The sequence below is a fragment of the Plectropomus leopardus genome, chromosome 18 (assembly GCF_026936395.1).
Source record: "Plectropomus leopardus strain MGB_pleo_1.0 chromosome 18, ASM2693639v1, whole genome shotgun sequence".
NCBI lineage: Eukaryota > Metazoa > Chordata > Actinopteri > Perciformes > Serranidae > Plectropomus > Plectropomus leopardus.
In genome coordinates, this window is record NC_142193.1 from 27,263,740 (window position 1) to 27,290,118 (window position 26,379).

General features: G+C 42.8%; 1 protein-coding gene across 1 annotated transcript in view; it reads left to right on the forward strand.

Moving 5' to 3' along the window:
* The window catches only part of tnrc18 (trinucleotide repeat containing 18), a 75,461-nt gene that overhangs the window by 24,513 nt on the left and 24,569 nt on the right, over positions 1–26,379 (forward strand). The window contains exons 4-17 of the mRNA XM_088069538.1: positions 2,627–2,731; positions 3,896–5,749; positions 11,434–11,521; positions 11,679–11,908; positions 13,950–14,096; positions 15,437–15,621; positions 16,891–17,305; positions 17,778–18,755; positions 18,904–19,049; positions 19,816–19,949; positions 20,083–20,196; positions 20,834–21,017; positions 21,104–21,437; positions 23,415–23,627. Of these exons, the coding sequence (XP_087925664.1) occupies positions 2,627–2,731; positions 3,896–5,749; positions 11,434–11,521; positions 11,679–11,908; positions 13,950–14,096; positions 15,437–15,621; positions 16,891–17,305; positions 17,778–18,755; positions 18,904–19,049; positions 19,816–19,949; positions 20,083–20,196; positions 20,834–21,017; positions 21,104–21,437; positions 23,415–23,627 (5,127 nt within the window). The remainder of the gene's footprint in view (positions 1–2,626; positions 2,732–3,895; positions 5,750–11,433; positions 11,522–11,678; positions 11,909–13,949; positions 14,097–15,436; positions 15,622–16,890; positions 17,306–17,777; positions 18,756–18,903; positions 19,050–19,815; positions 19,950–20,082; positions 20,197–20,833; positions 21,018–21,103; positions 21,438–23,414; positions 23,628–26,379) is intronic.

Sequence of the window (26,379 nt, forward strand, 5' to 3'; positions counted from 1 at the left end):
ATTGCTCTCCTACCCACCTGTCCCATGATATAGATGTGCAAAATCCATTTTTTGATCAGGAAAAAATGCCAGCCATAGATAATATCAAAACTGAGGTTTGATATTATGAAGTTGTGTAGTACTCAAGTCGATCAGTTTCAGCCTTGGCCATGGAAAAACCCCGTTAGACTTTAAATTCAGCCGAAGGAGGAGGGATAAGGGATGGACTTTGACGTTGGACTTAAGGTTTAGCCTGAATTGAGGCTGCAGTGTCTGAAGCTAAAGAAGCTAAAACCTCCTGCCGGCTGAAAAAGCCTCCGAATCGACTTGCTCTGATATGAATAAAATCTCTCACGGCCTCAGAGAGATTCTTAATACCTGGTAGCTGGCTCTAATAGCCACTAAAAGCTGGAGACGTTTCCGGGCGGCAGCTAAGACGCAGACTTTGGATATGCTGGGGATGCTCGTGGCTGCACAGGAACCTCGTATCAAAGCTGTTAGAGATCAAGGTTAGCTGTTAGCTGTGGTTAAAGGAAGCTTTACAAGAAACTTAGCCCGCGTGCCTTTAGTCCCGTCACATCATTCCTCTTATATTTCTGTCTCCTCATGCCTTCCTGTAACCGCTGACACCCTCACCACCCGCCTCCTCGTGCTTCTCCATTTCTGCCTCTCTGAACGGAGATGGGACAGATTTATACTCCGACTCTGCTGCCCGGCTCTGCGTGCTGGAACGACAGCGGCGTCTTTGATATTTTTTGGAGTGGCCGCAGTGTGGGAACAGGGAATGTCTCACCCTCTCTGGGTGGCAGTCTTTTTTCTTGTCACATGCGGTGACACCGGCCAGCGTCACAGTTGCAGCCAGCTCATTCCCAACACAGATATCCAGAGCATTACACCAGGCGCGAGGCTTTGTCTATATTAAGAGCCGGTCTCTGAGAGCAGCAGCTGACAGTCGGGCAGACTCTCGCCTATCATCAGCCTCAGACTAAACTAGGGCTGGACCATTAATTTCATTTCATTATCAGCTTTATTTTGGCTTCAAACGATAATGAAAACAAGATAATCAAAATAAAACAAATACTGTTCTGCATTCAGTTTCACAGTGGCTACGATTACATGCACACCAGTCTTCCACTATTACTCCAAATATGACAATAATCTGAATTTGAGGGTGTCTGGTGGCTCAGTGGATGGAGCTGGCGCCCTGTGTAAGGAGGTGGCGCCCTTGCCGCAGCAGCCGTGGGTTCGACCCCGGCTCACGGCCCTTTGCTGCATGTTGTCACTGTGTCCTATCCAATAAAGGCAAAAATGCCCAAAAAATAAATAAAATAATAATAATCTGAATTTGATTCAGGTCATATAAAAAGCATATTCCATTCAAATATTCCAAATAAGGCCATTTTCCAAAATTTACATTTTCCAATTAAGACATCTGGGATATGCCGGGATTGTTCAGGTTTTTGGTTTTTGGGCATGTAAACACTCGATTAAGAATATGCGTCTTAAGAAGGGTATTTACTGCAGATTGCAACACACAGCCTCTCGTCTGTTTACAGGCGGCTCTGTGTGTTGTCATGGATACATTGTACACAGACAAACATGTCAACAGTTTCAAGCTAAAGAAAATCCCACATTTCCAGTCAGAAGGTAAAACACCTGCTTTTAAAGGTTTTCAATAAGGTGAAGGAAGGACAGAGAGTCCAACACCAGTAGAAAATGGTAAAAAAAATCCCATTTAGATGCAAAGAAGCAAAATGACAGAAACGCAAATTAGCCATGAAAAGGGCTCAGTAGGAATATTTTCTTTTGTCGGAATAAGGGCAAAAACTGGACTATTTTGTGCATGTAAACATACTCATTGATGCTCTAATTTTGCTTGTACTATAAATCCAGCGCACCCCTTTTCTTGGCAGTGCACTCAGTGTTGCCAACTTTCTCACTAGATTTAGTGACTTCTTAGACCCTCTCAGTGACTTTATATTCAAAAAGCCATGAATGACAATTTTAGCTACTTATTTCGACAGTCAGGAAATCTATTCAAATATAATTTGTTCTTGGAAGAGTTCTGCTAACAGTCTTGTGTGCAAAGCGTGTTAAAAGCCATTCAGAGTTGACAAAGAGAGACTGCAGTGGCCTGTGCAATGACTTTACATCATCATTCAATCACTTAATTTGTTTCTATTGCACTTAGTTGCATGAATCTTTTCCCAATTCACCACTTTTCCACCTCCGCTAAGCATTAAAACTTTTTCTGCAATATTCAAGGTTTATTCGATTTAAATACATCTAATGAAACAAAATGGAGAAAGCAGCAAATTGTTGCATTTTACAAGCTGAATCATAACATGTGTGTTATTTCTGCTTGAAAATTACTAAAAAATCTGGATTTTCAAAATAGTTTCAAGTTAATTTGATGCATTTCGACTCAAACTAATATTCTGTTTGATACTTAACAGCAGAAAATGCTTTTAAATCCTCGTGCATCACGTCTCCAGGGGCTGTCCAGTAGCTCCAAATGTCCTCATGAGAATTTCCAGGAAGCCATAATATTTACCCGTCTGAGTCTGAGAATTAGTTGTTGTATAGTCTCAGTTTTTGTGTAAACTGCAATGTAATGACATGTTCTGTGTTCTCTGTGTGCCTTCAGGCTACCCTCCTCTGCCGAGCAGCCTGTACTCCAGCCCGTATCTGTCCCTGGGGCACTTGGATCCTCCCTCGCTCTCCCAGCACCCTCTGTACGACTCGCACAAAGGTCAGTCGCTGTCACCAGCAACATTCATGGAGACAAGTGGCTGAATTTAGTGCACATATTCTCTCGTTTCCTGTGATACATGAGTGGAAGTAGGTTTTCATGTCAAACCTTTTCATTTAGTGAGGAGACTTTTTTGTGGAACGGAGCCAGAAATGGGAACTTTCAGCTGACCCAGTTTTCTTATTTTATTTTCATGCTAGAGTCGGGCTCGTTGATATTTTATCATGATATAGCATTTTCATATTGGTCAATATCAATAATTATCTACCAATTAAAAAAAAAATCAAATGATTATGTCTTTAAAGGCAGTGTAAAGGCAGGTTTTTACTCTTAAGTGAAAGTTGAAGAAATCATATGGTTAATTGTGGTTTAAACTTTCAGAACATAACATTAGCTAAACAGCAGAGCATTTCACAAATCTAAAGTAGATTCAAAACACTTTGAATCGAAAATTGTTAATAATTAAAGTAATAAACAGATGAAGAAATGTCAATTCTGGTTTTATCGCCTAGTCCTATGTTTAACCCTTTGAAACCTGGATCAACATCAGTTTTCCTGTGCTGCATTCAGACCTGTTTTTGCAGAAAAAAAGCAGTGACCAGCATGGCATTTTTAGAAAAATAATCCCCCAAAAAGAAATTTGTCCAGATAATTATATTTATGATTATAATAATTTCCTACTTAAAAATATGTCACAGAAAAAAATATATTAAAATGTATTTAAAAAGTACTTTATTTACTTTTATTTTTTTCCGAGGGCATTTTCTTGTTAGATTTTTGGCTTATTTTGTGTTTATTTTCAGGTAATTTTCTTGAAACTTTTTCCTTAATTTTTTGCTCATTTTTGGGCCATGTCTTGTAAGTAGGTTATTGTCTCCCCCCTGTGTTTTTGAAAGAAATCAAAACAATTTGCTTAGGTTTTAAAGTGTTACGTGTATAATACGTCTCCTCTTTCTCGATATGACTGTTGCAGATCTCCTGTAGGTTTGTGTTACATTTTCTTGGCAAGTCAACGCTTAAATATTTATCATGCTCACCTCTGTCTGTGTGCTGCTGTTTTGCTCTGAATCTTCATCTGTTTCAGCAGTTTGTGTTCATGTTGTGGGTGTGTGTTTACTGTTTTTAGACTCATGTCTCTTATGTTTTGTGTCTGTGTTTTCATAGAGGGCTTTTTCCTGCCAGCGTCCTTGAGCCAGTTGCCTCTCCACCCTCCATCTGCCCCTCCGAGCGCCCCGTCCAGCTCCACACCCCCTCAGAGGACGTCCCGAGATGGGGGTAGAGACCGGCCTTACCGAGGGGAGAGGGAGAGAGAGAGGGACAGAGAGCGGCCGAGAGAGGATCAGAGGCCGCACAGCGTGGTGGATCTGACGCAGGATGGGAGGAACGAGGAGGACCGCAGGACGAGGAGCGGCGAGCGGGAACGTGAGAAGGAAAGGGAGCGAGATGCAGAGAGAGACAGAGATAGTTGGGCGTTCCATCCTCACTCCCACCAGCAGAAGTTACACTCCCAGCCCAACACAGTGGAGCCCAGATCCAGGCCGTCACCCCCGCAGCACTCCCTCCCATCAGGCGGGGGTGGGAGGTTTCACGGACCAGACACAGACAGAGACAGAGGGGGTCGGGAGGAGGAGGGCGGCTCTCGACCCCAACACAACCATAACTCTAATAGCTCAGACAGACAAAGGAGGAATGACTCTGTGGCCACGTCAGGCGGGACCCTCCACATCTCCTACGCCCTTCCTCCTGCGCTTCAGCCCTCCGCCGCCGGCCCGCCTCATCCCTCCACACACAGAGAGTCTATCAGAGAGCAGCGAGTCAGCGCACCGACGTATGTGCCTTCTGTGGAGGTTTACGACGAGCGGGTCGGACCCATTCAGATCGCCTCGCAGGCCCGCGACAACAAACACGGTGACAAACACAGAGACAGAGAGCGCGACAGAGACAGAGAGCGCGACAGAGACAGAGAGCGCGACAGAGAACGTGAACGGGAGAGACACAGGGAGAGGGAGAGCTACAGGTTTCCTGAGAGGAGCCTGATGGAGCATCCGCGTCTCTGCCAGTCCGGCGATTCAGGCAATCAAAGAGAGGAAGGTTCTGTCATTTGTTCCAATGGATCCATTGGTAAACGAGGCCAGGACGCGTCTTACTCCTCCAGTCAATCAAGGTTCAGCCCGGAAACCAGAGACACCTCTAAACACTCAATCCGATTGGGTATAGAGCGGGCGGGTGCGGAGCCTAAGTGGAATACCATCAGCCCGTTAGCCAACTACGCCACGAGTCACATGGCCGCCCTGGCAGCTCAACACGGACACACGCTCTCCTCCCCCCACAGCCAGCCGACACACTCACAGATGTCCCATTCCCCTCACTCCGCCCATCGGCCTGGCAGCAACTCACACTCCGCCCATAGCCATTCCCCCCAAACACACCCCTCCCAACACGCTCATGGGCGTGCAGGTGAGGAGGGGAGTCAGAGACGCTACCTGGACCCGTCGGCGCTCTACCGACCTGCAGGGTCATTGGCAGGAGAGCGAGGTGGCGGGTCAGATCCAACAGAGGTTTCAGCCATGCAGAGTCTGATTAAATACAGTGGGAACTTCGCTGCGGAGGGTCCTGGATCCTCCAGGCACGCCGCGGATGGCCGAGGGCCCTTTGGGGGTCTGGCTAATGTCGGTATGGAAGCAGAAAGAGAGAGGGAGAGGGAGAAAGAAAGAGAGCGAGAAAGAGAGAGGGAGAGGGAGAAGGATAGAGAGCGTGAACGGGAGAGAGAGAGGGAGAGAGACAGGGAAAGGGTGTCAGGTAATTCAGGGGCGCTGAGGGTCCCTCCCCAGCTGAAGAGAGAGCAGGAGCGGCCAGACAGCGCCCGCTCGTTTGGCCGGGAGGGGGAGGGGGAGGTGCGCCACCCTCCGGTTGGCATTGCTGTAGCTGTGGCTCGGCAAAGAGACAGTGGGAGCACCAGTAAACAGACCAGTGGACCCTCAGACACTCAGAGGACTCTGCTGCAAACAGCCATCAAAGGTAAGGATGTCTTTTTAAAGAAAAAATAAACATAAAAAACTCACTTCTAAACACAGTTTAAAAGTAACAGTTCAATCCCAAATCAAAAATACATGTTTTTTCCTCTTACCCGTAGTGCCATTTATCAGTCTAGATTGTTTTGGTGTGAACTGGGGATAACGGCCCTAGAGATGTCTGCCTACTCCACAGTATTATGAAAATAGATGGCACTTGGCTTGTGGTGCTCAGAGTGGGAAAAAACAAACTCAACAGTAATGTCTCTTTCCAGAAATCATAACCCAGTTACTCAAGATAATCCACAGACCTTGTTGTGAGCAGTTTCATGTAGGAACTATTTTCTTTCTACCAAACTACACACGCCAACTGTACCAATGTGCAGTGGGAAGCGTGCATCTTGCTCATCTAGCACCACTGAGCTTCCTAACGTGACAGCCAAGCCAAGGAGAACACGTGAATCCTTTGAAACCCGAGAAAGTTGGTTTAATATCTTTCAAAAACACGGGGAGAAGAGAAAAACGCAGCCTAAAAACACATGGTCCGAACATTTTGCAAAAAAATGAAAGAAAATTATTTGAAAACATGTACACACAAAAAACAGAAAAAAATGATAAAAATAAACCTAAAAAGTGCTGAAAATGTTATATGTGTGTTTATATATGTATTTATTTTGATTTTTTTCTAGAAACATAACTTTGAATATATATATTTTTATAATTAAAGTCATTTTTCTTAAATAAAGTCATTAAAATTAAAATATGGAAACACTATAAAAACGTTAAAAATTCATTGATAAAAATGTGTGGAAACCCTGTCACGAGCACGAGCCTCTTGTCCATGAGTAGATGCACTATGCCTCCTTTGTGGGAAGAGGGAAAAAAAATCTTTTAATTTTGGGGCAAACTTTCACTTTAACACCTTTTTAACACATTTTTTCAAAACGAGTCAAATCAGTTTTCTAAGAATTTTGTCTGAGTTTTTGTGAAAGTCAACAGAACACAGCGCAAGAAAACTGACGTCAATCTAGGTGTAAAGGGTTAACTTATTTGTAATATTTTCTAATGTATTTCCTCTAATGTATTACTTTTGCTTCTCTCCGCTGTGTCTCCTCTCAGAACGGCCCTGCAGGGGACATAAAGTAGATCCCCTCAGTTTAATGAACCAAAAGCAAATGATTCCTCATTTTGGTTTCCATGAATAATGAAGGATTCATTTTCTTTTGGATCAAAGTCATGTTTCCTCAGCCCGCGTTTGACTTTGAGGTGTTCATGCACGTAACGTGATTGGAATGGTAGAAACAACCCCCCCCCCACCCTCCTCAACCCCAAATTGCTAATTATGTCATGGGTTGTGTTTTGTTGAAAGGCTCTTTTTGGCAAGTCTGTAGGCCCTCTGTGCTGCATAGCAATTCCTGCCATACAGCGCTCTATTCTTGTACGTCAAGGTCATTCAGCTACAGTGCTCCCTCTCCATCTCTCTGTCTTTCTCCTTGTTTCTGTTTCTCTCCCTCAGCTGTACGCTCCCTCTGTCCTCCCACAGCTCAGCCCCTCTCTCTCTCTCTCTTTTTTGCTCTTTTCATTTCGCTGACTGTCTCTCTCCTTCCCCACCCTTCCTTCCTCTCTGAGAAGGTCTTTGTAGCGGCACTCCCTCCTTGTCCCACCTCAGGCCCCCTGCTCTTTCTCCACTCTTTTCTTCAGCGCCCCCTTCCCCACCCCACCACCACCCTCTCTGCATTAAACATGTCATTACAGAGTGCTGCTAAAAGCTACAAACAAGCCTTGAATTACAATAAGACCATGGGTGCGTTGCTAAGCAATGGATCAGTCTTGAGAGTGACGGACTGGTTTTGTGTGTGTGTGTGTGTGTGTGTGTGTTTGTGTGCGTGCGCGGGTGTATATGAGGAACTGTGTAATTTGTTTGTGTGTGCATGCACATGCATGCCTGTTGGGGGCGTTTATTCATTTCCTTGCTTGAGCAGAGTGATTGGTCTAATAGCATCAGTCTCTCAGGCTGAGAGGAGCTCTAAATAAACAGCGGAGGATTTACACAGAAAACACAAATAGATGGATGAACGGATAGATGGAGGGAAGCAGGAAGGAGGAGAAAAGCGATAGGCTAATGATTAGAGATGGACAGATGAGATTTAGATCGATAGGTTGATAGACGGGAAGAGAGAGGTATGTCTGGAAGTAAGGAAGTGAAAGTGTGAGATAGGTGCCATAATACACTAATACACATATTGCTTAATACACTATACACTCACAAGTTATCAACAAGAGGCAATATACTTGTCTTGGGAGGTATGTTATATTTCATACCTTCCTGAAATTATCACCAGGGTACATGGTATATGACAGTATAAGTGTGCAGCACTAAAAACACCCCCCTACATTGCAGTACTTATTTTCAGCTTTCAGACCAATAGATACACAATAGAAGCCCACAAAATGTTAAGAAAAGTAATACTCTCACAACAATGTTCAACTGTACACCTTTTTGAATTCAACTATCTCTTGGTTACAGAAGACTGCCTTGTTAACTCATCATAAAACACCTTCATTTAAACTTGACAGAAACAAAATAAAACTCACCCAAACTGTCCTAGTTAGTAAGTCCACTGTTCTAATAATCACTGGCTCCAGTTTGGTCCAAATAAATCCTTAATCCACCAAGATAGCTGTAAAAAGCATGCCATTATTCCCCACAGTCTCTCTCTGCCTGCTGGCCGCCGACTGTTTACAGTCCTGTAACTTCTCCCTCCACCAGTTCGTGGTGTCTTTCAGCTCAGCTGCCTGTTCCACTGGTAGAAACCAAAGATTGAGCTCTGGTGGTGCGTGCTGTGCACTCCATACAATAAGTTTAATTGAAAGAGGAGCACCTGTTTTTATGACAGTATTGAAAAACAGACTTTGGGGATTTCTAAATACCCGTTATACAGATATACTGTGATACTGCCCAAGACTAATTCTTGCACCCATTTCCCTTATTAAACAGAGAAACAACCATACACCGTCTTAATTCATGTTTCTCTCTTTTACCAAAACTTATAACTTAGACGAAACCGAGCAGAAAAAAGTGACCTGCCAGTAAACATTAATCCAATAAAAAACAAGAAATACAGCATATACACCCAGAAAATAATTAAACATCAGGAATTAAATGTAATGATAATGTACTTTACTCAACTTTTACTGTTTCTGTTTCAAAGTAAAAGCCCTTTGAAAACGTTTCTGTTGACAGAACCCCCTCAGTTGTAAACACAAGGCTTTTTACTGTGAAACATTTGCAGGACCGTGTTGTTGACAATGCAGTAGCATGCACAGCTTCATAAATGAGTAGAGTATGTGCTTTTAATTGTGTTAATGCAGTAGTTACACAGGCAGCTCTGCAGCAGCGCCATAACAACAAACGCTGCCAGTGTGAACACATACTGCTCACGCATGCAGTGTGACCCGGGCGTAACCTCTCGGACACATGATGCACACTGCATGCAAAACATCCTCAGTACAGCCTCTCCAGGATGGAGTTAATCAAAGGATGAGGGTACTGTGATACCGTCCGTGCTTAGTGTGAGATGGAAGGAGGACCAGTGATGGAGGAACGGGGTGAAAGAGGGGGCGTGCAGCGCTAATCGCTGGCTTTCTGATGCAGAGAGGATAGCATGTGGGACAGGCTCCTTGTAACCTTGGTAACAGTCTTGAAACCTTTCCTGCGGAGCATGTCAGGGATTGTTAAAGTCTCTTGTCCCTTTCCGGGCAACACACACACACATACACACACTCATAGAGCAGAACTGAAGGGTTCAGCACTCTTGTATAAAACCTTTCTGCTGCTCGGGGACTTTCAGTCAGCGTCGATGAGATGGAAGAGGGTTAACGGGAAAGAGTGCAAGGAGGAGAGCCTCATGTTTATTCTGGACTGCTTGGACGAGTGCGGCTGCTTTTTTTTCTTTTTTTCCATCTCTTGTTTTGCCGTTGGCCCTCATAGTAAGCAGGGTGAGTTTAAGGCTGTGTGTGTATAGTGAGGCAGTAATGGTATGTTCACACATCTCCTGTGGCACTAGACTAATAACTGATAAGAGCTGACACTCAGAGTGAGAGCTGTCACTCCATTTGTGTGTGTGTGTGTGTGTGTGTGTGTGTGTGTGTGTTAGTACAGTATGTGTGCGCACACTCTTTGTGTTCAGGCTGCGGCCCAACATGATATTTTTAGCTTCCCCTCTCATTTTGACATGCTGTGTGTTGTGTCATCATTATATAGCCAGTGTCATCTTCCCCTCTCTCCTCTGCTGTCACCCACTTTCCTCATTCACTTCTCACCACATTATTGCTTCCTCTTACCTCTCTACTGTCTAGTATATCATCTCTCACAGCTCATATCCTCTTCTTTAAAGGAACACCTCGCTCACAAAATGATCTTTTTTTTATATCAATTACTCACCCTGTGTTGTGTTGAATATGTTTTTTTTTCCGTGGGCTCCCATGGTGAATGAAAAATCCCAAAACGGAGAAAATTCTTGATGAATAATGAGGGACTTGGTTCAACAATAGCAGAACTTTATCAAAACATCTGTTTACCAGCTCTCACACTTCATGTGCAGTAAAATCTAATTCATATTTATCCAAACGTATGTTCAGTACTTCCCAAAAAAGGCATTTTATAATGGGGAACTGAATGGAAAGTGAAACATATCTAAGTTCTCTTTAAAGCCAGACTCCATTGACAATAACAGTATTCACCAAAAGCACACAATACGACAAACAGCAGCTCCTGTGTTCAGTTAGGTAAAATATTGTTTTTTGTCAGTGGAGTCTGGCTTTGAAGGGAGTATAGATACGTCTCTCTTTTAGTTCAGTTTCCCGTCAGAGGGGGCTGTTTGTTGGGGAAGTACTACGAACAAGACTGGATAAGTAAGACTTGGATTATACTGTGCAAGGTTTTGTGAGAGTTTGTAAACGAGTGTTTTAAAATGGTTTTGCTGTTAAAAGCAGCCCACTTTTACCCCAATTCATCAGGGATTTCCTTTTGGATTCTCCGTTCACTGTCAAAGAGTTTTCCTCATGAATTAATTGTAAAATAGGGTGAATAAGGGGGCGGGCACATGCCATGTGCATGCTCATTTCTATTGTTTTCAATAGAGACGCGCAGCACCCTGATGCCGTCGCGACATGCAAACGGTCCCAAGTTCCTGTTTTTCAGGGTGTGACGGCTGAGCCCTGAGAGAAGTTCAACTTTTGGAAAGCAGCAGCGCACACTGCATGTCATGTGACAAGGAACAACCAGTCACAGCTGGCAGATATCTTTCTTTCTTCTGTAAATATCAGAAGAAGTTGATTATCACGGATTATATTTCAGGCCCAATTCACACTTAAGAAACAGCTGGGAGATAATCAGCTCTGCACTCAGGATTTCTTGTAAGAGGGCTATGATACAGCGCTAGTTATGATTGCTTAGCAACCTCAGACACAACCTGCCTTTGTGCTCATGAAAGTTGGAACAGAGTAGACACAAGAGTAGGCCCGAAATCGCGTTTTCCAGGTGTTTAAAGACTCGGCATGTGACGGCCCCTAACTGATATACAAATCATAATTATCTGGGTGAAGTATTCTTTTATGCACATTATGTGAGGGATCAGGTTTTAAACACCGAGACACTAAACACCTTTATCTGTGTCTGACCCGTTGTAGATGAGGAGCGAGGGGAGGATCGAGGTCGTCACCATGACGACAGACTGTTGGCAGGTCGGCTTGAGCGTGAGCAGGAGAAAGTGCTCAGGTAAGGGGGGTGTGGCTGATGAAGTATTTGTGTCCTATTTACCCAAACTTGAATGGTTGCCAATTGAAAAAACTCAAGTGCTGATAAATATGCACACAACAACATATCCTCCTCTTAATAAACATTATTGATTAGAAATTTGTCTGCTTCCTTCCAGAGAGTCCAAGGAGCTGGCCGAGTTCACTCAGATGCACCCTACTCCGCTCTCTAGCGGCCTGACACCCAGTATGATGACCCCCAGCCTCATGACCCCCAACCTTATGGTGACAGGAGGAGCTACTCTGGCAGGGGCGGGACGATGGCCGCCAGACCCCTCAACTCTGACCTCTCACCCCTGGATGCCTCGGCCGGGAGCCCCCCCAGTCTGGCTCTCCAGCTCCCCGTACAGTATGTTGACATACATGTGACTGGAGCTACAAGCACACTTTTAGATGATCCCAAAATTGCACTTAACATTCCTCGTGACACATTTATGTGACGACCGATGTCAGGCATGTATTTAGTTATTTCAAGAATGTATTGTTTATATCAGGAGAAAAAGGGATTAGATCTGCACAAGAAAATTGTTGGACACAAATTTTGATAAAAAATTGTCATTTCCAGCACCAGATTGTAATGCATTAGTTGTGAAGTTTTTCGGCTTTTCTTGTTTTATATGTTATAGTAATCTGAATATTTTTGGGTTTTGGGACGAGGGGTTGCCACGGCCATGAAATTCCTGGAAAACTTATGATATTAGAAAAACTAAATGTTTTGGAAAAGTTTTAAATATACATTGTTTTGTCTATGGTTTAAATTATGTTCATAAAAATCCCAAAACACCAAACAACATCAAATAACGTCAAACATGATGTAGAATATGTTTAAAATCTAGTGTATTATTGCTTGACTGTTAAAGAGGTGTTGCGGTGACTGTTGTCATATGCAGCTACACTCTGGCGGGAACGTCTGTGAGTACAGACAGGAGTCACCAGCAGTTTGTTTTTTGTTTACGTGAACGTAAAAATCAAAATTTGCAACCAAATGAACATGAAGACCTGTCAATCATGTAAAAAGAGAAAATAGATAAATAAAGTAATGAAATAAATAAAAAAGAATTAACAAATAAATGGGTTTGGGGGGGTTGTAATTAAATAAATTAAAACAATAAAATAAAATAATGATAGAAAATAAGTAGAGAGGCAAACAAAAGGCTGCTAGTTACACTACATTGTGTCTCTGATACTTGTTTACACAAAGTAAGGTCTGATATGTGAAAAATACTCCGTCCATTTTTCCATCCAATTTTCAAAAAAAGGATCCTTCTGGGTTCTCAAATTAAAAGTCATTCTCTCCATTACATAAATACTGTGTATTACCTCAGTCCCTTAGCCAACTCTGGGTATTTCTTTTTTCAGTCATTCCCGGTTAGGGATTTCTTACAGGCTACCAATAATATTCTTGACAGGTGTTTATCCTTTTTTTGCCATTCGAGTTCCTCCAGTCTAAACAGATACAGCAGCTGAAAGTAATTTTGGCAGTCTACCCGTTTTAAACTACTTCAATAAAGTCATGGAAATTGGGTAAAAAATAGGGAGAAGTTTTGAAAAATGAATTGGTAAAAATGTTTGAGAACCCTGGGGACTATTTTTCCAACAAAACAAGTATGAAAGAAGCATCTGCATACATCATAAATGCAAAATGCCCTTTGTCAGAGGTGAATGACCTTGCGTCTCGTCATGTGAGCTGCCACTTTAAACGTCCGCTAAGGTAGACTGACAGATGTAGACAGGTACAGCAGCAAAGCATTAGTGGCATTAATAGTACAGTAGCTCTTGACCTTTTCAGTAAATGTCTTATTCCCTGTCAGCAGTGTTATCCAACTTGGTGCTAGAGACTGAAGAGTCTGAATTAATTCACCACGAGAACGTGGCGTGCTTGCAAAATTCTACACGCGCCCGTGTACCCATTCGTGATTGGTGTAGCAGAAAAGGGAGGTGTTGTCCGTTTGTCCAGTGGCTCGTCCAGCAGCAGCCTCCAGGGGTCAAGTTCCACAGACATTCCTGATCTTTGCAGGACATTCCTGCTCCTCCAACGCTCGCTGTTCAGAAATAACAGCGTCAACACACACACATTCACATAGTTATGTGAGTTTACACATAACTGTACACACACAACATCTGAAAATATGGAAACACACACATGCAGAGCTCCCCAAGGGACAGCTCTGTCTAGACATAGAGGGCAAAAAAACAAAATTCATCAAAAAAAGAGCAGCTAAATCCAGTGTGTGCTTACTGATATAACCCCATTATGACTTTGACATTGGTACACTGGCTGAAGAATGATGCTGAGTTAATCTTAGTTTTAGCCAAGCTGGGAAAATGTTGTTTTTCCTCTCAGTCGTTAACGTTTTTCACACTTTTTCTTCCCTTTCCCTCCCATTCAGGCCTGGGTCCTTCCTCACTCCATCAGACTCTCCCTCCAGGATACCCACCCTCTCTGCCAGGCTCCATACCCCCTCCCTACCAGTTTGCCAGGGACCCACAGTCTGGACAGCTAATAGTCATCCCCACTGAACACCTGCCTCACTATGGTATGAAAGCTGCACTCTGTATCAGTGTGAATGTTAAATCTAAAGTATGCACTCATGATGTTGGTTTTGCGATTTTTTATCACTCATAAAATTACTATTTATTGCGTTTTAGCAAAAAGAAACGATTACCATGTTCATTTTGAAACAGATGTTGGTGTTGGTAATTACTGTAAACAAACGAGACCATATCCAATAAGACTGACAGCCTCCATATGTTATTGTGGAGCAGTGTGCCAGTAGTTTTTGCTTTTTGCTACGTTACAGCACAAGCAGGAGGGTGGTGTGAAGCACTTTAAATGTGATTATCCTCTTCTGTGAAGTGAAAGAGAAACTAATGTGAAGCATCAATATAGCACAGTCATTCCAAACCAAGAGGTACTTTTAGGAGCTACTTCTACAGTTGGAAAGATTGTAGAGTCGCTCAACTAGTTAGAAAAATATCAATTAAGCTTTAATTAAATAAATATCTGCATATTTAGTCAGCTGTAACACTAAACCTGTAAGTGAGAGTGTATAAAAAGTTGTTAGTAAGCAGGAGGAATAGTCTTTAGCAGCTAAAAGTAATTGATAAATAGTTGAAATGGTTAAAGTTAATGGTTGAAATATTTAAAGTGAACTAACAGTAATGGGCAAAATTTGAGTAAGTAATTAAGTAAGTAATTAGTTTAAAGTAGTGGGTAAACATTGGAAATAGTTACCTAAAAGTAATAGTAAGATAGTTGAAATAGCTAAAAGTAATTGGTAACAGTTAAAAGTTGGCTTAAAATAACAATTAAAGAGCTGAAATGTTTTGCTAAAAGAAATGGGTAAACAGTTGCAATATATAGCTGAAAGTAATGACTAGGCAGTTGAAATAGATATTTCATAAACAGTTAAGATAGTCAGCTTAAAGTAGTGGATAAACAATTTATAGTTGTTTGTAAATAGTTATCTAAAGGTAAAATGATAAGCTAAGCTAGATTTGAAATGATAAGCTAAAAGTAACTAGTTAGCTAAAAATAAACAGTTGAAATATTTAGCTTTAAGTAATGTGTCGACATTTAAATCATTAACTAAAAGTTATAACGTAACTGCTTAAATAGTTTGCCAAAGGTTATGTGTAAACAGTTAAAATAGATACAAGTGATGGATAAAATAGTTGAAAATAGTAGTTAAATTCAAGTAGCATGGATGCTAAGATGAAATAAAACCTAAAAATGTGTTAATTTGAATGTAAAAAATACACTCTAGGGATTGTGGAAAAACAATGCTGTCAAACACTGGTTCATTATTATTTCACCTCTGCTTCATCAAAGCATGCTACTAAAGCTCATTTACACATACCCTCTATTGCTCCCCAGGAGGTGATGTACTGGAGCGTGGAGCCCCGGTGTGGTCGGGGGTTTACGGTACAGGCAGCTCGCTGCAGCATGCGGCCCAGCTCCAGCTCCTCTCCCAGCAACAGATGCTCCGACAACAGGAGCTGCTCATGATCCAGCAGCACACAGCGCAGGTCCTGGAGCTGCAGAGGAACGCACAGCTAGTCGTAAGTGGCCTTTGTGATGTTCAAACCGCACAAATCACTTACTACACATAGTTCAGACCCCTTATTCAAAGACATTTACATTTCTATGCATGCATATATGTATATACATCCACCTACAGATCCAAACACAATAGATGTGCAGCTGTAAACCACATTCTGCTGCAGGGTGAACAGTTACAGCAATACTTGCATGATAAAGCGGATACTGCGTATTTTACGTATTTTCAACCAATCCTATGAAAAGGCCAAAAACAACAATGCACCAGCATCTAAATACTCAGTACGTTTACATGCACAGCTACAGTCATAGCTGGATTAGGCCATTTAACTGGACTACTGTGCTTTTCACAGAATACAAGCATCGGGGGAGATGCTTGTGTTTTACTCCACTGAACGGCAGAGTTGCTGCTCTGCCGCTGCCTCCATCAGCTGTTGTGTTGTTGAAGAGGAACAAATATTCAAATAAAGTGTAAACTTGAATTGATATTGATTTTTAAAAATTTTTTATGTGGCTAAAATATGTTTTGCTGCGATTCCATGGAGGTACATTGCTTAGCTTCAGTGCAGATTTTGTGTGACTACTTTTGTTATCCGGGGATGGGGTGTTGGTGGCTGGGGTGTGACTTTTTTTATTTAAAATAAATAAAAAATACGACATTTTCAAGCTATATGTCCCTCACCTAAGCCAAAATTAACAACACAAGTCCCTTCTCAGTGCTTACATTTTTAAAATGCCTGACCCGTTCTGCAGCACCCCTTCACCCCTCATAAGTCCAGTGGCATTATCTGGGTGTGTTAGTTGAGAAATAGAGTTTAGTCCAATTTCAGTCGGACTTACATGTTTACATGTATTTTAAAAGTCCAGTTTTAGTTGGACCAACGCAGTAATTCAAATTTCTCTAACGTCATGTAAATGTACTGAGTGTAAGCCCGTCTGTGGCTCTGAACCCACTGCTCCCTACTGAAGACTTCAGTCTTTAAAAGTGGGTCACAAGGCTTCAGTGATTTCCCAGAGGTGAAGTACACCCTTCACACATTTTTATGTTACAGTGAAGTTGTATAACACATTCAATAAACAGACACTTACACAGCACATCCTGCAGCTGCAGGAGAACACAGTGCGGGAAGTCTAAACAATGCAAACACACACCAATATTTACTCTCTGAAGTGTGTCCCACACACACACACACACACACACACACACACACACATATACACATATACACGTATACACACATATACAGAGCTGTCTCTCCTCTCTGTTTCAGGAGCGTTTAAAGGCCAGCGAGCACCGGCCAGAGATGGAAGACAAAGCAGACAAGCGGAACGCCGACCCCAAACCTCGCCCCTCCTCAATATCGTCCCCATCTCCCTCACCCATCCTTCACCCTCGCAAACCTCCCCCACCTTCTCGCTCGCCAACCCCATCTACCTCCTCCCTCACCCCGCTGCCTCCGCTCCCCTCACCAGTGACCACCCTCAAGTCAGAGGAAGGCGGACAGAGAGTGTTGTCTCACCCGCCGACGCCCCTGCCTCACCCGCCGTCACCACGCTCAGCTTCTCCGCCGCCATCCTCGCCACGGAGGCCTAAACTGGAGGCGGCAGAGGACGGGGAGGTGGGACGGAGGGAGCAGAGAGAGGGACAGAAGCCGACCTCTGCTCCATTTCAAGGCATCTACTCTGGTGAGTCTGGAGGAGCTTAAAAATTAAACGTTCAGACTGAATCATAGTGTTTCCTTACAATTACTTCCAGGTAGAAAACTCCCTTATCACATACATAAAAGGAAATGGCGTTGAGTAAACGCTGCCTCAAAACAGCCCATCTAAAAGAGTCAAAACCAGTTTAACCGTAAGCTATAGTCAGAATATTTTCATCGCTTTACCTCGCCATTAGACAGTCCTCTCTGACAGACCGTTATCTCAATGCCACCAGACTCCATTGACAAAAACAATAATTTTACTATGGATGTATGGGACTAGTCAAGTAGTTGATAAAACATTGCTGCCGTCTCTAGTTGCCAGAATAACTAGCTGGTTAGACCTGATATTTAAAATTATTAATAATTTAATTAAATTTTGTCAATTGAAGAAAGTCAGCAGTGGATCTGTTATTAGTGACTTTAATTTCTGTGTTTCTGCTTTACTGCTCTGACAGATCTCCCTCCAGGTTACCCTTACCAGTCCATCACTGCCCCATTTGGCTCCTCTTTCCCTCCTTATCACATCCCAGCACCCACAGGGGCAAACACAGAAGTTGTCCCACCCCACCGCACTTGCTCTCCTGCCTCTGCTGCCCCTCTGCCCTCAGCCCACCTCCATTCAAGGCTGCTGGATGCAGACGTCAAGCCACAGAAACTAGAGCCGTCCAAGACGGGATCTTTTCTGAAGCAGGAGCCGGGTGTGGAGCAGCCTCCGCTCGACATGACGCCAGAACCTCTGGGTCCTCTTCGCCGCAGCTGCAGCCCTGTGCTGGCCAGCCAGGACAGAGAGGAAGATGGGAAAACCCTGAAGCCCCAGCCTCAACCGCTACCTCTGCTGGTCCCCAGCCCTCCTCCGCTACAAGGCGAAAGACTGGGAGACATCAGGGAGGAGGAGAAGGAAGGAGGCCAAATCAAAATGGAGGTGTTATCTTACTCCTGTCAGGCAGCTTACCCCCTGCCTCCTCCACTCACAGAGGCCGAGCCTAAACCAGAGGTCATCAAGGATGCAGAGCGATATCCACCGTGCGTCACTGCAGAATCAGACAGCCAGAAATCTGCTCAGATGTGTGCGTCACTAGAACAAATCACCAGCGCGGCGTGTGTGCAAGAACAGCCGGACACTCCAATCAGCTCACACACTCCCAGTCAGAAAGAAACTGTCACTGAAACTCCAGTTAATCCTCCTCCCACCTCAAACTCGCCGCTCCCGCTGGTCATCGCGCCTGAGGATCCCATGGCGGGGATGTTCGCTCTACTGGCAGCCAGTGAGATGGCTCAGGCCCGTCCCAGCACTCCACCAGCCCCGACACTCGTCCCGCAGATAGAAAACCCTCCCATAAGCGCTGGTCCTCTGGAGATGGTGGCGCTGGAGGGGATGGCCCTGCTCAGCCAAATGGCACAAAGAGAGATGGAGCACATCAGCCTGGAGCAAGGTGAGCAGATATGAGAGGGAGGAACGAAGGAAATTAGGAACTGAAATTAAAAAAGATGAAAATAAAGTCTAATTTTCTCATCAACTCTGTTAGATTAGAGGTTTTTATGTTTCTCTAATGTTTTAATATTGTCTGCATCACCATTCAGATCTGACATTAGAGGGTCTGGACTGCCTCCTGGAAGCGAGCAGACAGATTTTGTTGGAGGCCATCGAGAAACAGTCCCACATTGACCTGCCAAGAACGCTGGACCCCAACAAGAAGTACAGCTGGAGGCAGAGGAAGGAGGAGCCGGTAAGATGAAGAAAAAATGTCAAAGCCTCCTGGAAAGTTTATATGGTGATGAAAAATCTGGTAAAGTTACAGTTTGCCAGAAGCAATTTCCAAGCTTTGAAAAGTTTTGTATAATAACACAATTTGCATTCAAGGACTGTCAGAAATGTGAAAATCCAACAATATAATAATAAATATTATATATATATATACACACACACACACACACATACATATATATACATATATACATATATATTTTTTTTTATTTATCTTTTACAGTTTATGGCTGTGATAAATGGTGTTATATTAGATATTTATTTATTTATTTATAATAAATAAAGCATTGCTTCCTTGCACTGATTGAAACATCGATTCTTTTAGGAAAATATTCCTTCTAAACCTGCGGGCATGTTTTCTTTAAAAATCAACACTAAAATTTATACAATTTACAGCAATTTCAATACAAATTACACCAATTCGAAGTAGTTTGTCCCTCCCTTGTGTTTAAAAAATATTAGTCATGCCTTCCCATTTTGCACCACCCCCTCCCCTCTCATAAATAACAAAAGTACCTTGTTTTTAAATATTCAGTTTTAAATATTTTCTGAATTCATTACTTTTTCAGTTATGAAAAAGAACCAATACGGAGTGTCAATGGCCATTTCAGAGAATGTATGGTTTTGAGAATTTGCCTGAAAGTCATGGAAATTTGTTGGTAAAATGTATATCAACCCTGAAATGTGTCATTGTGTAAGATGTCGTGACACTTTTCTCTCCTCTGCAGCTGTACAGTAAAATGTCCATGGACGTGTTGGACGCAGTGGAAGTGGAGTACCGTGTCCGCCTGGCCGAGCTGCAGAAGACGTACAAGGAGAAGCAGAGGGATCTGAGCAAGCTGCAGAGACGCAGAGACAAACGGTGAGTTCACATATTTACTGCGCATGCAACACATTTTTATCACACTGCTGCTATAATTACACACAACAAAAAGTGCTCCCACGCCTCCGCCCCAGACAAACACACACCTTTAACTCTTTCATGCGTATGTCAGTGAGCGGCAGCAGCAGGAGGATGAGAGGCGGAGTCTGACCAGACGGGGCAGAGGACGACCCAGGAAGAGGAAACTCTTGGCTACACCTCCCAAACTGGACAGCAGGCCTGGAAAGTGAGTGAGATTTTTGTTTTTAGTGCTTCTGCATGTTTGGAACTGCACTTCTTTAACTTGGCAAGACTTCAGTTAAATTAATCCTTCAAAACCTCAACAAATTTCTCATTTCTTTCAAAGACATAATAATAAGTTAAGTTAATAAGTTACAAGAAATTTACCAAAAAATGAGCAAAAAATAAGGCAAAAAAACAAACAAGAAAATGACTTTAAAGAAGTGCTGAAAATAAAAATAAAATGTTTTATTCTTTTACATATTAGAATTTTGGACTATTTTGTAATAATCCTCACCTCTTTGTTAAAAACAAATTTTTAGTTGTTTTTTTTTTTTTAATTTGTGAAACACTTCTTGCCACGTCGATCATTGCCTTTTTTTCCCTGTGGTTGTAAAAGATGTCAGTCCAGTTTTCAGCTTTCAAAGGGTCCGAATGCAGCACAATAAAACTGATGTCAACCTAGGTTTCAAAGTGTTAAAGTCTTTTATGAAATTTCCAGTAATGATGCTCTTTTGATGTTAAACAATGATTTTTTGCATGTTTAATGTCATATGTCGTTACTCTTTTATGCTCTTTTGTTCAAAGTAAATTCCCCTCGGGGTAATAAAGGTTTGATTCATTCAAATATTCTGATGTCTCAGGGTGGGTAGGACAGTGCAATACTCTGAGGACTCAGAAGCCGGTGAGGGACAGAGGAAGAGGTTCCGGGTGTCCAGAGAAGAAGACGAGATGGAGGCAGGAAGTGGTGGAGTTAAAATAAAAAAGAAGAAAAAGAAGAAGAAGAGCTGGAACGACCAGGAGCCGTCCACCAGTCACGCTCTGGAGGTAGGTCCGTTAGGAAGTGCATGTTTTGGCTGCGGTGTTGACGGCATTGTTCGGATGAATTTACGTGTTTTTTTGTGGTGTTTCAGGTGTTAAAGGCGAAGCGTGGACACATGTGTGAGCAGGAGCAGCTGGCATCAGACCTCGACCGAGCGCTTTCGCTCTCGCAGCTCAGCTCGCTTGGATCACTCGGGTCGCTCGGGGCATCTCGCAAACTCTCCTCCAGCTCCAAATTAGACAAGTCGAAGGGCAAGTCTGCGGAAAGTCGGATGAAGCAGCGCGGCATCCTCCCGTCTGCCAAAGCAGGGAAACACAAGATGACCGCCAAGGCTTCTGCTTCGGAGACCGTCCGGAAGGTGAAAGGTCAGAAGAAGGCGGCTTTGTTCTCTCCCATGAGATCAGAGCTCAGCAGCTGCTCCAACAGTGAGTAATGAAAGTTTTCTTCCTTACACTAAACTCTTTAATCATCATTGTATGGAGATTATTCCCCATCTGACCCGAGGCTGAGCAGTAAATCACCAGTTTCAGCACAGTACAGTCGATTGATTCTGTCTGCCACAATGCGTTTTCGATTCAGGTCGATTTGGGTACATGTGACACACAGTTGGTCACAAAAGAAGCAGCCACCTGTTTTTCCTTTTTACCTTTGGCCATAAAATAAAAAAAACCCACATAAATAATTGTATCCAGTTAAGTGCATCAACGTTTTCTTTAAAGTGATTCCACTAACAGACATAAAACTTGGTTTAACAACAAGAACATTTAATAAAAGTAGGAATTCGGCTCAGTAATAACTGTGATGGTTCTTGGACAAAACACTTATTTTTGCTGGTAGCCTTATCAGCTACAGCACTTTTATATTGTATAAATTTACATTTTCTCTACTCATAAGTTAAAAAATTACATGTATTATTTCTTTTTTTTCTTACTTTTTTCTTTCTTTTTCATTGATATAAGTTACTTTTCCTGACAGAACAGTACTGTACTGTATTTCAGCTACCATGCACTTTTTTTTTCAGCCTAATATTGTTGTAACAGAGCAGCTAAAAGGGGTTTTTGTACCAGATGAACTTCTCATTCTTCCAAGAAACCCCCCAGTTTTGTTGTGTCCACACCACAAGAACTAGAAACTAGTTCACAGTTTTGAGGGACTTTTTTAGCTGGTGTTTCAGAGTAGGGACTCTCCCAGCACTAGAGGAACGCTGAGTTATGGAAGTGAATGTTGATTGGTAAAACACAATCAGTGCAGTTTTAAAATCCCATTAGCTGTGTAATCAAAAAACAAAACATAAACAGCATCTCACAGTGACAAAAATGAAAGACAACAAATGGACTGACAATGAAATCCAGGCTTTACCGAGCATATATGCGACGATGGAAATACAACTTAATTTTGAAGTGAAAGTGGCATCGCTCTAACAACTGCCACACTTGAGCATACCACATTAGAAGTTCGAATAGAAAAAATGAATATGAAAATTTCAGAAAAGCTCTCCAATGGGCAGTTCCTATCAGCAAGTCCCCAGAGCAGTTTGGTCAGAAAATGCATATCAACGCAGCGTGATCAACAAGTTAGCAGAGTGAGATGCCCAGCCAAGTCCAAAGTAGTTTATGTCGAAATACATTGTTTGCACATGGTCTGTGCTTTGTCTGTTTTTTTGTTACAGCCTTTCTCCAAAAAAATGGAAAATATTTACACACATTGCTGATTTATGAAGCCTCAATCTCACTGCACTTAAAAACTTGCTAACACCTGCTAATGTCTGTTTTTTTTAATGCAAAGAGAACGTGTATGATCAGCATTCAGCCCCGGGTCAAATGACTCCAGTAGACACAGGTTTTTATCACCTCCGGCTCCGATCGATATTGACGGGAACACAACACACGGGTGAATGTGGTAATTTCAGCTCCTTAAGCGGCGAGATGCAACGTCGTGCTGTCACTAATTACCGTCCTTCTCCTCCTAAGCAGCTAAAACACCGATCCAAAAACATCTGCATCGAGTTTGAAAGAAAGACTGAATAAGTAAGAGATGTATCACGAGAAGAAACCACTGAAACATTTTTCAAAGACCTCTGTTCCTCTGCTTGTTTACCCGCTCTCCTGCCTGTCTGTGACGTCGCACGGACACACCAAAAATTGAATAGTAGACCAAAAGACAATCCACTGCATGTGCCTCGTCCTCTTGAGACCAGCATGCTGCACGGACACGGTGGCATTATACGACATCTTCGTGGTAGTGGAACATTAGTTTAGTTGACCTCAGCCGAGTCAATAATTTGAAATAATGTAGATGGAGGATCAGTTTGAAGAGTCCTTGCAGAGTCTTTGAGGTCAGGCAGAAATCTTCTTCTTCACTCCTCATTTCATGAATCATTAACCGTCCTCTCTCTGCACCAGACTCAGATTCAGAGGAGCACAATTCTGCTCGAGGGGGCTGGCCCCCTCTCTCAGGGACGCGCTCCCACGGCAACCTGGCCAGGAAGAGGCGCTCCGCATCGTCGCCGACGTCCCCGCTGTCCAGCCAGAAGTCCCAGAAGAAGAAACACAAGCACTTATCCCTGCTACTGGAGGAGGCGGGCCTCAGCTCCTCCGACGACTCCTTCGACCAAGGTTACTGACAAATCTTACAGCCCCTCGCCCCTCGCTGTAGAGTCAGACAGAAACGTGTCTCTGAGCCTCGTCACAGCTTGTGTCTTTGTTTGCGTTTCGCTGTAGGGCAGCTGTTCTCAGACTGCTTTAGCTCGACCATCTCTACCTCTCTTGCTGCTGGCTTTCCTATAAAGTTGCCTTGTTTTTAAAAGAAAGAGTTAACGTATTTCTATGGTGTTTTATATTGCCTGGATTGCAAACCGTTTTTGTAGCATTTGTACATTGAAAAATTGTGTGAATTGTGAGATTTTTTCATAAAGTTGTACTGCAGTTTGGTACCTATAAGCTTTATTAAAGGTGTTGATTTGATTGGCACAGAAAGCGAAGCGCTGTGGTCCTTGTGTCTGCTTCATCTGTCTGTCCGTCTCCGTCAGTCTGTCCAGCTGCACCTCACACATCCTTTGGACCGCTCTGTTCGTCAAATATCCCTTTAGTCCTCACGGCAATGGTTGGAAAACACTGTTTGAGCTTGAGATTTACATTTTTTGGGCTCGTAGAAGATTTTATTGGAGCGCACAGAGCTGGATCTGTTTATTTCCTGGTCTTGAAAAGAGAAATGTGATGATAGTTGGATCTTTTTGTAATTTTTTGTTTGTATTTTTAGCTAAATTTCCTTAAATGTTTGTTGATGATGTGGTTTAGTGTTGATGATGTTGGGGAAATAAATGCATCACTAATTATTTTAAACGTCTTGACTAATTAAGATGCTGGGGATATTTGGACAATAGAGCCCCTCCTCTGTGTCTACTAAACCTTCAAATAACCCTTTTCCCTTTACGTTGCTCTCTCAGACACCTTGCTCTGTCCTCTCACCTTTCCCTCCTCACCCCTCCCCCTCCCTGTCCTACCCATGATGCTTTGAGTGTCTCTCAGCCTGTTCCATGTGCTTGTGCTGCTGCTGCCGCCACATTACAGAAGCTTGGCGCAGGGACTAGCGCAGCCTTGAGCCTACGCTACCTCGCTGCGGCTAGCGGCTAAAGCTTTGCTTGAGCTTGACTGTGCTAAGGCCAGGCTACGCTACGGCTAGGCTGCGCTCTCGCCGCTGCGCTGCCCCGCCCTGCCTGAGGCCACACCCCTGTCACCTGCTCTGTAAGTAGGAAGTGCCCCTCCCTCTATTCTTTATTGACCGCTAACATGGACCATGCTGAAATTGAACTACATGAACAGAACGTCAAGTTTTATTTTTTTGAAGGGATGCACTGATTTATCGGCTGATATTCGGCTTGTTGACCGCCATCGGCCTGTCAGCAAATGAGATGACGTTCACGGTGGCAGTGGCGGATGTTTATATGTTGTGTCAAATCGATTTTGCAAAGTAAACTTAATATTGACGAGCCAAGCGAGGGAAGATATGTTTTCCCCTTTTAGATGTTGATATTTGGTTCAATTTAGGTTGTGACATCGTGTGACCAAAATTCAGCGTCAGGACGTCTAATACCAGTGTCAATATGACTTTGACTCTTGATGACAGACAATGTTGATATTTTGTTGGTTTTTAGTCGTGAGTAACCAAAATCCAACATTTAATCGTAAAGTCGTGGAGAACAAAACAAATGGTTGCAAAATGTCATAAAGTAAATATCCACACAAAATGAAATTATTACTTTGTTAGACATTTAAAATATCAACCGTGTTTTCATTCCAACCAAACTAAAGTCTATCTGACGTCATAATAACGCAGAGTCAGCAGGGATGAGACCGAGATTACATGAATTCATGATAAGTTCAAACTCTGCTCAGTAAAGCTGAGTACTGAGTGAAGGTAAATTATGATATTATCATGATGTGATCAAATAAAATCCTGTAAGTTAGTTTTTGGCGAGAAACTTGAATTATTAAAATTATTTGAGGGAAAAATGTGTTTTTTTTCACATAAGAAAAAGATATTAGTGCCGAAATTATGAAATATGTAGCAAAATGGCTTTTAAAACAGTCATTTAATTTTTAAAAATATGTTTATCATGTTAAAAGTTAAGGTTTCATGAAATTGACAGTGTAATAGCAGACTGAATTATTGCCCCTGGCACAAAAGAAAAATAAAAACAAAAACAAAATAACAACAAGAAAGACGTCGGTATAAGCTTTTGTTCGAACTAAACATCAATATCGGCCCAGAATTTCACAATCGGTGCATCCCTTTTTTTTCTTTCATTTTTATTCTCACAAATTGAAGCTCTTTAAGAGAGCTGTGGTTACCTCCACTTACTCAGCTTTATGTCTCCTGATGGCTTGTAAAAGTTAATGGGAAGACTTTTGGTGCTCGGCTGGGAAAGAGGGTGTAACCATGGTGACTCAGACCTCATACCAACGTTATACCAAGGGGCCTCACAGGGCTGTCCTCTCAGTGCCTGCCTGTTGTATCGTCTGCCTGCTTCAGTTAACAAACAGTGGATTCACAGCACGACCAAAACTAATTCCTGACAACTTGAAACTAGCTTTTAAATATATATTTTATTCGCGTCTGGTGATGCAATAGAAGTAAAATGTTTTTAAAGAGAAGCTTAACACCCTAAAAATCTTGTTTTTGCTGACCTCCAGTGGTTTAACGTCGCCTTGCTGCAGTGACGTACAGGTGTACTTCGGTGCACCATGACGTCACTGCCAGGTACGGTTACAAGGGAAGTTTTCAACCAGAGAGGGCAGCAAAACACTGACTTTCAGCTTGTTAGATAAAAAATCTTTAAAAACACAAATTAAAGCTACATTTTATACA